Source organism: Gymnoscopelus braueri (assembly GCF_963280865.1).
Source record: "Gymnoscopelus braueri genome assembly, chromosome: 23".
Taxonomy (NCBI): Eukaryota; Metazoa; Chordata; class Actinopteri; order Myctophiformes; family Myctophidae; genus Gymnoscopelus; species Gymnoscopelus braueri.
The window spans coordinates 39,689,938-39,703,499 of NC_137625.1; the positions used below are offsets into that span (position 1 = coordinate 39,689,938).

General features: G+C 42.1%; 1 protein-coding gene across 2 annotated transcripts in view; it reads right to left on the reverse strand.

The window, feature by feature from the left end:
- Window positions 1-957: 957 nt before the first annotated feature.
- stab2 (stabilin 2) overlaps window positions 958-13,562 on the reverse strand; it is a 57,660-nt gene continuing 45,055 nt past the window's right edge. For both annotated transcript variants that reach the window (XM_080420660.1, XM_080420661.1), the window contains 13 exons: window positions 13,037-13,135; window positions 12,459-12,566; window positions 11,924-12,117; window positions 11,498-11,639; window positions 7,404-7,537; window positions 6,111-6,276; window positions 5,738-5,844; window positions 5,138-5,257; window positions 4,655-4,801; window positions 3,329-3,439; window positions 2,717-2,848; window positions 1,972-2,079; window positions 958-1,753 (listed from right to left, as the gene is read on the reverse strand). In XM_080420660.1, coding sequence (XP_080276786.1) covers window positions 1,694-1,753; window positions 1,972-2,079; window positions 2,717-2,848; window positions 3,329-3,439; window positions 4,655-4,801; window positions 5,138-5,257; window positions 5,738-5,844; window positions 6,111-6,276; window positions 7,404-7,537; window positions 11,498-11,639; window positions 11,924-12,117; window positions 12,459-12,566; window positions 13,037-13,135 — 1,628 coding nt within the window. In that variant the 3' untranslated portion in view covers window positions 958-1,693. The remainder of the gene's footprint in view (window positions 1,754-1,971; window positions 2,080-2,716; window positions 2,849-3,328; window positions 3,440-4,654; window positions 4,802-5,137; window positions 5,258-5,737; window positions 5,845-6,110; window positions 6,277-7,403; window positions 7,538-11,497; window positions 11,640-11,923; window positions 12,118-12,458; window positions 12,567-13,036; window positions 13,136-13,562) is intronic.

The following is a 13,562-nucleotide window of genomic DNA, read 5'->3' on the forward strand; positions in this document are numbered from 1 at the left end:
ACGCTTTGAGCTTATTCTAGTTGTCATACAGCTAGTGTGTGTGTGTGTGTATATAGGACTTAAAGGGATACTTCACTTTCGGGCCGGGGACACATTTAAAAAAAATATTAAAAATAAATGAAAAAAGTTATGGAAAATTCATGGCCCCCTCACACATTAGTAGGACACTCTAATGCGTGAGGGGGCCATGAATTTTCCATAACTTTTTTCATTTATTTTTAATATTTTTTTTAAATGTGTCGGCGGCCCGGAAGTGAAGTATCCCTTTAAGTGGTTAAGCTGCATTTATACTACAAGTGACCAAATGTGATTCTCTCCCTTTGAACACCATTGCGGTGTCTTGGATATTGCTTCAGAGGTGTTGTGCATGTATCTGCACTAGTTTACAGCCTGACCCAGTGTTAAATAATGCTGACGAGGGGGTAAAACAAATTTATTAGATTAGATGAAGCACTTTTTAAGAAATTCACTTGCACTAAATTACGGTTGTTTTAGCTGACTGCACAGAAACGGTGTGCTACTGCCCACGTTCAGATCTGTTTGCTTTTATTTTGCTTTTTGTTTCCCCAGGCAAATTGGGAGATATGGGAGTGTACTCAATGTTTTAGGAATCCAACATACCATCAGACCATTCCAACAACTTGTATTCTGTACACTTGTATACACACACCAGATTTCTTTCATCATTGGGGTAATAATAAGCACTATAGCAAAAATATTTTTTTCTTTGCACACCATAGATGTAAATTGGGTACTGTCTGTATATGGGATTTGGTTTAGTTTTGAGCGTTACTTGCTTAGACTTGACTTGTGTAACCTTCTTTCTTACTTTTGTTAAAACTGTTGTTTGCTGGTCGATGGTTCCTTCATGTGTGGGTGTCTATCAAAAACTGATTTGACTATTGGAATGAATACTGCACTTGTAATAATAAAACAAATATTCCTTAATTGTAGAATTCCATTAACAAAGTCATATATCTGTCATTTATTTAAGTGATATTTGGTGAATATACATGAAAACACATTTTAACAATTTAATCAAATTAACCCCCGACACCATGGGGACTTTTAACAATTCATATAATCATTTGGTACTCTTCAGAATCCATATACAGAGGAACATGCAAAAAACAATGCAATCAACCATGAGAGAACATGTGGAGTTAAAATCTGTGAAGAACAAGGAGAAGATGAACATTTGATGGATAGAGCTAAGACATAAAGTCATCTGTAAATGCATCTCAAGACTGAAGATCTAGGTCGCCCAAACCACCTCTGGAAGTGGTCAGAGATATAGATGACAACATTAGTAACCAAACATTGCTAAATGTAAGTAGGCAGAATCCATACGGTATGTCAGTAACTGTTGGTGAGATCCCGACTGTACCTTAACAGCTCTTCCGGATGCGAGGACTCCATGTCTCTCATCTCAAAACGTGATAAACTTTGGCAACATTGTCTGTTCCTTGTTCTTCCTCCAAGGCCTCTGAGAACCATGCCCTTTTTTATCACAAGGAGATGCCAGCAATTGTCAGTAGTTAAGAGGAGAAACGTCCCTCGGTGCAGCCTTCCTTAGTTTTCAAATGCTGGTTTAAGGTGGCATGCATGTTCAGTAGCATGTCCTATCCACACCAAACGGCTTCCGGTAGCTAACGGGGGTTTCTAGCCAGAAGAACAGGGGCCTGGGGACCTCTTAGCTGTCCTGGAGCAGGTCGTAGGGGCCACCGTTCACCACTTCATGCTTGTCCTCTGCCTGTGAATGAGAGCTATTCGTCAGCTACACACAGAAAAAGCTTGTAGATCTGCTATTTTCAAAGGATTTTCAAACATTTTCATACAAAGCTTGGGACATTCTGCATAATGAATACTTTTACTTTTGGTACATGAAGTATATTTTGTTGCCAATACTTTTGTATCAATTATTTATTAATATAAAGTACTAAATCAATCAAAGACAGTAATGTGACCTACAGCAGAAGAGGTGGGCTCAGCAGCAGCAGGCTCTGGGCCTCCGTCATACACTGGGTTACAGATGCTGGGGTCACAGTCTGGAGGGGAAGACTCCACTTCACCTTCGTCCTGTTAAAAAAAAACGACTTAGACTAAAACGAATGCAGAATTTTTTTCGGCGACCACCTTTTTTCACTGACGAAAACTAAATCGAAACTAAATCAAAACTAAGCTATGATGACTAAAACTATGACTGAATATATTGACAATTTCGTCAACAAATAAAAATTAGACAAAAATGTTAAGGAGGGACTAGTGGTGAAGAGATCCAGTAGAAGTAATTCATTTTATTGTTTGGTTTTGTTTGATGTCACGCTCCGAAAATAGCCGATCTACAAGCGTTTTCGACAGCTAAGTAAAAATCACGCATTATGACGGCATCACGGCCCACCAAAATCGAACGTAGTTTTAGTCAACTAAAATCTTATGATATTTTGTCAACTAAAACTAGACTGAAACTAAAACATGTCAGATGACTAAAATATGGCTAGACTCTATAGAATTGTACTCAAAAGACTATGACTAAAACTAAATCAAGCTTTGCTGTCAAAATTAACACTGCTGAAAACTGAATGAAGAATAAGTAGGAGACACACACACACACACACACACACACACACACACACACACACACACACACACACACACACACACACGCACACGCTTGAGTAAATGTCTTAGTTACTTTCCATCACTGCACACATACCTTAAAATAGTGGAACTGGAAGGGCTTAGTTTTATGGGTGTAGAAATGGTAGCCGACAAAGATGACCCCCGCCACCAGTATTACCAGCAGCACCACCCCAACTCCCAGCGATGCCTTGTGCGCCACGGGAATCTGGAGAGAGAGGACGGACAATCAGTCGGCAGTCATAGACACTGTCAACGTTCAAAGGCACAGGACAAACCCACACTCCACGTCACATTATAAACATTCAACCACCTAAGCACCGCTAGCTTATGCCAGTGGTTCCCAAACAATGGGTCCCGACCCATTTTTGGGCTGCAGACCCATTTTTATGGAAACAAATATATAAATTCAAAACAAATTCAAACATTTTTCAAAATAATTAGGGTTAAGTGTCTTGCTCAGGGACACATCGACACATTGCAGGAGCAGGGAATCGAACCTGGGGCCTTCTGTTAGCCAGGTAGCCTCTCTACCCATACAGCTTATCTGGTGGCCCCAGGTTGAAAGTGATTAAGCATTTAGCATTCAGCATACTAATCACAATTCAGCGCCTCTCAGCTTTGAGCAAACACAAGCCGGCGGTTTGTCTGTTCTCAGGTGTTGCACGTCGTGCACAAGGTCACGCACCGTTTGCCGAGGAGGCGGGGCTTTAAGTGCTCCCCGGAGCACATGGATGATCCCATTGGACGCCAGGATGTCGGAGTCCGTGATAAAGCGGTCGTTGATGTAACGGGAGGCCTGGTGAGACAAAGGCATGCAGTGTGACTGGTGAGTGGACATATACCGTACATCAGCGGTTCCCGCAACCTTTTCTGGATCAGCCCACTGTTCGCGACGCACCCATCGATTGATTGATTGACTCAATACTTTACTAACTCATTAAGACCTGAGGCCGATTCTATAAATGCTTTCTAAATCAGCACACTTTCAAGATTTTTCAAAAATGTTCAAAAATAGCAGATGTACAAGCTTGCAGCGCGGCACAAGGTGACGCGCTGTGAGCTTGTATATTTGCAATTTTTGAATAAAATCTAAAATGACACAGGTGCTTTCCTGCTTTTAATTAGTTAACATGATTATTAACACTACAGGTAGTACAGTCAAAGGTTATGCTAAAAGAATATTACAAAAAGCCCCAGGGGCTTGTTTCCATTGTGGTCCATTGTACTCAATTAATTAGTACCTGTATCTGACCAATTCACATGGCCGCCATGTACATTTTCAGAGCATGTGTTCCGGCTTGGATCAATGGAACCTATTTAGTTCCTATTTATCGGTACCACAATGAAAACTAATTTTTTTCCAAGGTTTTAAAGAGAAATACCATGATTTCTTTTTTACATACCGTAAAAAAATATGTTATAAGTATGAGTTTTTTGCCAATTATTTGGGGGCCCACTTGGAATATCCTCAGGGCCCACAGGTTGGGAATCGCTGCCATACAGTTCATGTGTATATGTGAACTCTGCTCTACAATTTCCACACATTCTGAGCATTGACACATTCATTGATTGATTGATTGAATACTTTATTAGTCAAAACATTTAAACAGCACGGAGGTACAGTAAAACACTTAGGTGGAAACAAGTCCCCAGGACTTTTTTTATGTTATCCTTTTAGCCTATGTATTCAATTCATCAACAAGGCATAGCATATTAACACATTAATACATGTCATCAAGCTATATTTACAGAGGAGAAAAGGAAAAAACGGCGGCAGTGTATGACCCCCTCATTTCAATTTAATATCTAACTTTATAATATTCAAATTAATATCTAACTTTATATCCACTTATTCTTATTTCTTAGTTTCATAAGAAATAAGAGGTCATTTCAGTATCACTAATAGTGATGTCAAAAACATAAAATAGTCATATATCAGTCATATCTTTTTCCCCTTCAATTTAGTCATTTTGCCAATTCCAGTGCTAGTGCAGTGACAGAGAGAACTCACCAGAACTGTGGGGTTGAGGAAGTCGGCGATGCCAAAGACAGTGAGGCTGCCCAGGCGGGTTCTGATCCGACTGCCGTTCCTCAGCTCACTGAGAGGCAGAGCCTGGCCCTCTGACAGATGGTACTCTATGTCCCTCTGGGACAGAGTCTGCTCACGCACACACGCGCACACACACACACACACACACACACACACACACACACACACACACACACACACACACACACACACACACACACACACACACACACACACACACACACACACACACACACACACACACACACACACACACACACACACACACATTGAGAGACATATAGTGTGGCGTGTTGGTCGACACTTGTCGCTCAAAGCATAAATTGACCTCAACATTTTGGATTTTACTGAGTACATATCTGTATGTGTGCATGCGTGCGTGCATGCGAGAGAGAGATAGAGAGAGAGAGACAGAGAGAGAGCAGCATTGCAGTTATATCCAACCTGGTTCTCCCAGAGCTCAGTGTTGTCAGGTACAAACAGAGTGGACTGCACACTGAGGTTACTGAGTCGTCTCATGAACTCTCTCCCAGACTCTGACACCTGCGAGTAGTTCAGGACTTGCTGGAATAGAAAAAAAAAACAAAGATTGGAATTATTATGATTATGAGCCCATAGCTCTGGCAGGCCCTGTACAAAACGCAGTCTACACTCTGCGCTGTTGTTGCTTGCAGTCAGTGGTGTAAAGTAACTAAGTACATTTACTCAAGTAATGTACTTAACTCTCTCAGTGCCACACAACGAGATATCCAGAGTTTTTTCTGAATGCCCTCAGCCGATCTACAAGCTCTGCTATTTTCAAACATTTTAGTACTTTTACTTTTGGTACTTTAAGTATATTTTGATACCAATACCAATACTTTTGTACTTTTACTCAGTATTGATAGTTTTACTTAAATAAAATATTTGAGTACTTTTTCCACCACTGCTTGCAAGGGCGCCCCAGATCAGCTGGTTTTCCCTTTCCCTTTGCACTCGGACCGACAAAGTTGAACGGAACGAATATGAACGGATGATGAATTGTAAACATTTTTGAAAACTCACAGTGAGGAAGTTGGAGAAGGAGGGTCTGGAGGTGAGGACCTGCAACAGGTTGCCAGTACAGATGGAGCCATCTCCAATGTAGCCCGCCTTACACTCACACTTCACCTCTGGAACGCAACACAGGCATAGTACCAACACATGACGTACTGGTTCTCAAAGTGGTGTCCAGGGACCCCCAGGGGTCTTTGAGGGGGTCCCCAGCAAAAATATAACCCTACAAATTTAACCCTACAAACGTCGGCTATTTGAAAATAGCTATTTAAATCAACTTATATGGTTAGGTATGTGTATGTATTTGTGGATGAATGGACAGACAGACAGACAGACAGACAGATAGCAGATCCACAAGCGTCTCACTGACAACACTTCTCACCTTTCATCCTGTAGCAGAAAGCATCCCATGTCTCGCTGAGGTTTTTGCGCGTGCCGTAGTCCACGATGCCCACGTGACCGAAGCCACAGTTGGGGTTGGCGTAGGTGGTGGGGTAGCTGACCCGGGCCTGGTCCAGCCAGCTGGCTGCACACAGGTTCAGGCCGGCCTACAGAAAACAACCACAATTAGTCTGAACAGCAGGCACGGCACAGTCAAATCCTCAGTGTTAACCACTTAACCCCAGCATCGGTGTTGTGGGGAAAGCTTGCGCTGAAAATAGCAGATCGACAAGCTCACAATGCGACTCGTTGCGTCAAATTGTGAGCTTGTCAATCGGCTACTTTCAGCGCAAGCTTTCCCCACAATAACAGAAAACAGAAAAGACATTAGTATTGAGCCCTGAGGGACTCCGGTTACCCATATGGGGTTTAAGTGGTTAAAGTTTAAGCGGTTCCAAGTCTTAACCCATTAAAAGCCGGGAAGGCACCGCCTGCTGTTTGAGATGGGGGTCGGCGGTCAAATGCATATCATTTTGGAGGTCCTTGACATGAAAAAGTTTGAGCACCACTGATATAGCAATATAAGTTTTTCAGAAAACTGTTAGGATTTAGAAGACATTTTTAGAATCGTCCTCAGGTCTTAATGGGTTAAACCCTCTAGAAAAAAACGTCCATTTCGGATGGGCAGTCAGAACCCGTCCGAAGACATCTGGGGGTGCGGGAGCTTCCTCTTCGCCAAAAATAGCTGATCTACAAGCTCACATCATGTTGCAACGCGGCACGTTGTGAGGTTGTAGATCTGTTATTTCCCCTCCCAGAATATGGATGCTGAAGTTCAAGTGGTTAATTTAACTATACACACGGCTAAATTAAAGGGGGTGTATTTGTGATATTTGGTTAAAATCTATTTTTTTAACGTTTTTTATTCCCATAGTAATCATTGCTATAGACACATTTCCTGCCATTCGAGATTGAAAAGACAGAGAGAGGCGGAGAGGTGTGATTTATAGTACGGTGGTTCTCAAAGTGGGAAATGTGTTCATATAGCATCAGTTTAACCACTTTAAACTTATTTTATATTTAGCTATCTTCTTTTTGAAAATTATTGTGAAAATGTGGAAAAACTTGGAATAATTTTACACATTTTTAACACAAATCTTCTCTTCTGCGGATCCCTGGCACAAAATATTTTTTTAATGGGGGTCCGTGGGCCAAATACATACATACAGCAATTTGGGGGTCCTTGACATGAACATGTTTGAGAACCATTGCATTAGTATACTGTCCTCCTCACCTGCTGTGCATAGCTGAGCTGTGTGTATGTAGCCAGAGTGGCGCCCTCCGCTATACAAGTCTCCTGCGCCGCAGTGTAGTTGAGCTTGTATTGTCCATTAGCTGAACGGTAGTGGAACACACCGGCTGTCGCATCTGCACACACACACACAATTCAATTCAATTCAAAGGGCTTTATTGGCATGAGAAAACATACGTTTACATTGCCAAAGCAGAAAGCATAATACAACAATACAGCAATACAATCAAAACAAAAAATATGTACATTTGAAAGTCAGAATCTTCGATAGGTCAATTTCTATGTACCAAGATCACTGGGTGCAGGTATAGTGCCGGAATATACACAATGATTAGTCTTTAGGGTGGTTGTGTTCCGTTTGATATCCTTTTCCTATCACAGCAACTCACGAATCTTGCTGCTGTGTTTGCACATTGTTGTACTTCGCCCAGCAGGTATGGGAGTTTTTTGTCATTGGTCATGTTTTCAAAATCTCCGTGTGTGGTTGTAATCTGTGGGAAGTATGTGTCTCTGATGTCTTGGTACAATGGACAGACGGTTAGGAAGTGTAGCTCGGTTTCCACTTCATTTTGTGTGCAGTGGGTGCATAGTCTGTCTTTTCTCGGGATACAGGTCTGCCTGTGACGACCTTTCTCGATCGCAAGACTGTGCTCACTGAGTCTGTACCTAGTTAAGATTTTTCTTTGTTTTGGGTCAGTCACGGTGCTCAGGTATTCTGCCACTGCGTATTCTCTGTTTAGGGCCAGATAGCATTCTAGTTTACTCTGCTTTTGTGTTGCTTCTTTCCAGTGTGTCAGGTAGTTTTCCTTTTGCTGTTTTATAATTTGGTTTAGTCCAATGGGTTTTCTATCTCGTGGCTCTGTTTGTGTTTGTGCCCGGAGTTCCAGGGCCAGCTGGCTGAGGGGGCATCTCTCTAGGGTTTCGCTGTGTGTGAGTGCCTTGTTATGGAGTGCATCTAGGTCACTCTCTTTTAGGTGGTTGTAGAACTTAAGTGCTCTCTTTTTTATTTTGATAATTAGTGGGTATCGTCCTAATTCTGCCCTGCATGCATTATTTGGTGTTTTTCGCTGGGTACGGAGAATGGATTTGCAGAATTCTGTGTGTAGGGTCTCGGTTTGGTGTTTATCCCATTTTTCAAGGTCATGGTTTGCTAGTGGTCCCCAGATCTCACAACCATAGAGGGAAATTGGTTCTATCACAGAGTCCAGTATTTTAAGCCAGGTTTTAATTGGGATGTCTATTTTGATGTTTCTTTTGATAGCATAGAATGCCCTTCTTGCCTTGTCTCTCAGGTCCTTTACAGCTTGGTTGTAGTTCCCTGTGCTGCTGATGTTTAGGCCAAGGTAGGTATAGTTTTTTGTTTGTTCTAGTGGGATTGTATTTAGGAAAAATTGATGGTTTTGGCGGCTGGATCTTTTTTGAAATATCATGATTTTAGTCTTAGTTAGGTTCACTGTCAGGGCCCATGTCTGGGAGAATTTGTGTAGGAGATCAAGTTGCTGCTGTAGTCCTTCCTTGGTTGGAGACAGCAGCAGCAGGTCATCTGCAAAAAGTAAGCATTTGATTTCTGTGTTTGCCAAGGGGATGCCTGGAGCTGTGGACTGTTCTAACGTTTTTGCTAATTCGTTGATATATATGTTGAAGAGTGTTGGACTCAGGCTGCATCCCTGTCTAACTCCTCGGCTTTGGGGGAAAAAGTCTGTGTGCTTTTCGCCTATTTTAACTGCACATTTGTTGTTAGTGTACATTGATTTTATGATGTCATAGGTTTTCCCCCCAATGCCACTCTCCAACAGTTTGTACATCAGACCCTCATGCCAAATTGAATCGAATGCTTTTTTGAAGTCGACAAAGCAGGAGAATAATTTGCTTTTGTTTTTGTTTAATTGGTTGTCAATTAGGGTGTTTAGAGTGTAAATGTGGTCTGTTGTGCGATATTTTGGTAGAAAGCCAATTTGTGATTTGCTCAGGACATTGCTTTCTGTGAGGAAGTTTAGAATTCTGTGGTTGAGGATCATGCAGAGGATCTTTCCGAGGTTGCTGTTTACACAGATCCCGCGGTAGTTATTTGGGTCATATTTGTCTCCACTTTTGTGGAGTGGCGTTATCAGCCCTTGATTCCATGTGCTGGGGAAGATCCCAGAGCTGAGCACGATATTTAGGAGTTTTAGTATGGCTATTTGGAATTTGAGGTCGGTGAATTTTATCATTTCATTTAGAATACCGTCTGCCCCGCAGGCCTTCTTGGTTTTAAGTGTTTTTATTTTGTCTTGTAGTTCTTTTAGGTTGATTTGGGAATCTAGTGGATTCTGGTAGTCTTTTATGGCTGACTCTAGGTTTTGTAGTTTATCTTTTATTTGTTTTTGCTCTTTGTTCTTCTCGATTGGGCCAAAGAGGCTAGAAAAATGGTTCACCCATATATCTCCATTTTGGATGGGTAGTTCGTCCTGTTTTAGCTTATTAAGTCTGTTCCAGTTTTCCCAGAAGCTGTTTGTCTGTATGGAATCCTCGATATCTTGCAGTTGGTTTCTAACATGTTGATCTCTTTTTTCTCTTACTGTTTTCTTGTATTGTTTCAGTGTTTCCCCATATTGGAGACGTGTGTTGTGGATGTCTGGGTCTCTGTGTTTTTGGTTTGATAGTTTCCTTAATTTTTTCCTGAGATTATTGCAGTCGTTATCGTACCATTTGTCATTCTCAACATTTTTTCTGGCTTTCCTGTTTGATACTTTTAGGTTTGCTAGTGAGGCTGTTAGTTCAAATATATGATTGAGGCCTTCTACTGCCCTGTTTACACTTTCACTGTTTTTTTCAAAGGTTTTTTCTAGGAACTGATCCAGTTGTGATTGGACTTGTTTTTGCCTAATAGCATTTTGGAAAGCTTCTGCGCTGTGTTCATTCCATTTGTAACGTTTTCTTATAGTATGTAGTTTGTTTGGCGTTTGTTCTTTGTGTCTGTGTGTTGATCTGTTTAGATAGGCTGTGGTTCTGTTGTGGTCTGACAGGGGTGTTTGCGGGCTGACTGTGAAAGCTCTGAGCGATGCCAGGTTTATGTCCGTGATAAAGTAATCTACCGTGCTGTTTCCCAGGGATGAGCTGTATGTATATCTACCACACACACACGCGCACACACACACACAATTACTATAATTGTCAGGACTTTCCAGTGATTTCCACTTATAACCTTAACCCTTGCAGAAATGCTCATTCAACACATGAAGTGCATGTTACGGACGGATTTGTTGTTACACTTGAGAGCGATCTTGAGCCTAATTTATGCTCCATCGCACAGAATAGAAGACCTACAAGCTCACAACGCGTTGCCGGGCTATTTTCGGCACGGAACATTGTCGTGCGACAAAGTATAAATCGGGCTTTAGGTTCTGGTGTTACTGTCCTCCAGTGGGTTTTCTTGGCAACGGGGGCCAATCAGCGTCTTTTGAATGCAATGACGAAGGTAAACAGCGCGTTGCAGTTTAAAACAACAATGCAAAGTTAGTGGAGTTGATGTTGCTACTGAAACAGTTATGAAAAAACTCCCAGGAATAATGAAGATAAACAAAATGGAAAGTCAGGCTATTAAAAAAAACACAGTTTGCTGGAATAGGAAATTATATTTCAGAGTTCTGTATATCTGGCTGATGATATATCTGGCTGATGATTGAATAGGGGATTTAACTAATTGCTGAGGACTGCCTCTTTGGGCAAGATCTATAGCCAGTTGAGTCTGAACGGAAGTACTGGAATGTTGCGGAAGTACAGTCCAAGGAAGTTACGTTGAGGCTTTACAGATCTGTTTACATTCTCCGTGCATGAAACCTGTGCCGTGATTGGTCGAAAAATATAGTTTTCCGGGGGAAATAGTACATGCGATGGAAGTCCCGCCCATAGACGTTAGGTTGTTACCAGGCTTTTTTTCTCGGAGATGAGAAAAGGCTGGGGCTACTGTACCTCTGTACCATCTTGGAAAACAGTTGCAATGGGAGCACTTTCAGCCTGGATATTGAAGTGAAGTGGAATGTAAATTCATGCTGTGTCCGTGTGTAATTTGTGAGTGTTGAGCGCTGTGTTCATACCCTCAAAGTGGAGGTCAGAGCACTGGGCATCTTGGTGACACAAGCCGTTGTTTTGGAGACAGCGATCGAGCGGCAGGTCCTTCACCTCACAAGTCACGCCATCACCCACGTAATTGTCCTTGCATGTACACCTCTTTTTCCCCTGGTGACGACCGGAGGACATACGCAAGCAATTAGACACCAATCATGCTGTCACACTATAAAATCCTCAATGGTCTTTTACCCGTTGGTAAATGAAGATAAAAATGAACGCGGAGGTTTTTTACAGTGGACCGCTTCTCACATGGTATCTAAACAAAATTCAATAATAGCAGATCTACAAGCTCATAAAGCGTTGCAATGCAACGTGTTGTGAACTTGTCGATCGTCTACTTTCGCTATTCCTCGTATGACAACGTATTTAGTTTAGTGCGTTGTTCTTCTCACCGGCCCTGTCATGGTGCAGGTGGCGTGCTCGTGGCAGCCCCCGTTCTCCCCCGAGGCGCAGGGGTCTATGGGCTGACAGGAGAACCCGTCCCCGGAGTGTCCCTTGGGACACGCGCAGCTCACCTTCTCTCCCGTCTGGCTGCACTTAGCGACCTTGGCACAACCTCCGTTCCAGATGCTACACATGTCCGCCACTAGAGGCAGGAGAGAGAGAAATACACAACAAAATCCTCAGTGGTATTTTAAAGGGAGTGTAATGTGTAACTGATATGTTTTTGCATTGTATTGTAGTGTAATAAATAAATAACCTACATCCTATTGAAATGCAGAGAGTGTACAAATGGATGCAGAGATGCAGAGAGTGTACAAATGGATAATTTAGCAGTCAGGATTTTACTGTGTGTGTGTGTGTGTGTGTGTGTGTGTGTGTGTGTGTGTGTGTGTGTGTGTGTGTGTGTGTGTGTGTGTGTGAGAATGGCTGTGTAGCATCTGGCGTGAGTGTGTGCGCATGAGATCCCTCTGCATGGTACAGTACCTGTGCAGGTGAAGCCGTCTCCCACGTAGAAAGGTCTACACACGCACGTGTTGTTCTCCTTACACACAGCATTTGCAAAGCAGGCCGGTGAGCACTGTGGGACATCAGCTATCAGGAAACAGGACACACAAGTCACACAATTACTTTATGTTCATAACAACGATGACGCTTTAGAGATGGCCAGTGAAATGGCAAATATCAATAACATTTTCGAAACTAATTTTCTGTGCGTTTTACCATAGAAATAGTTTTTGTTGATAACTGAATTATGCAATAAAGCACTTGTGGAATAAATAACCCTGCAATGCTTCCACTGCCATCATCGTCCAATACTACAGTAATGATCTTTTTTCATAATGACATTTTATAAAAAAATAATTTTTCATATTAAGTCTTGAAAAACAAACCTATATTTTGAATCAACGTTGTTTATTATGTAGATTAAATTCTATTTTCAGGTTACACATTTTTTGTCACTTCAGCCATACTGAAATTAACACATTTTTTCATAATTATGTTATTTGAAACAAATAACAGGAAACATGGCTATAGCGTTTGGTAAATACCATCTCACATACCGGTACTTAGTTGGGTCTCACAGCTCTTTCCAGTCCAGCCTTCCTGACAAAAACAGACCCCAGTCCTTTCACAGTAGCCATGCTCCGTGCAGTTACAGGCTGAGGATGGGATGTCACAGCACAGGTCAGGATACAGATATTAAGACAAAAACACAGCGACACATTGTGACAGGCACATATACAATACTGTACAGTAGATTTTACTGTACAGTATTGTATATGTGGCTAGGGTGACCACCCGTCCGGGATCTCACGGACAGTCCCGAAATTAGACCGTCTGTCCCGCGTCCCGCGAATCAAAGATATGAAAAAAAGGGGGGCTAGTGAGAGGAGTTACAGACAGTAATGGCATCTGCTATTATATTACAATATAGAAGTATGTGTTTTTGACTGGGGTTTGACTGGACTGCTGCATTACTACAATGACCATAATGCTTTGGTGCACTGCACCTCCTTGTGGCAGGGGAGGTTCCATGTGGGTGTGATCTCCAACAATAACATCCAAACAGCATGCCAGTGTTGCCAT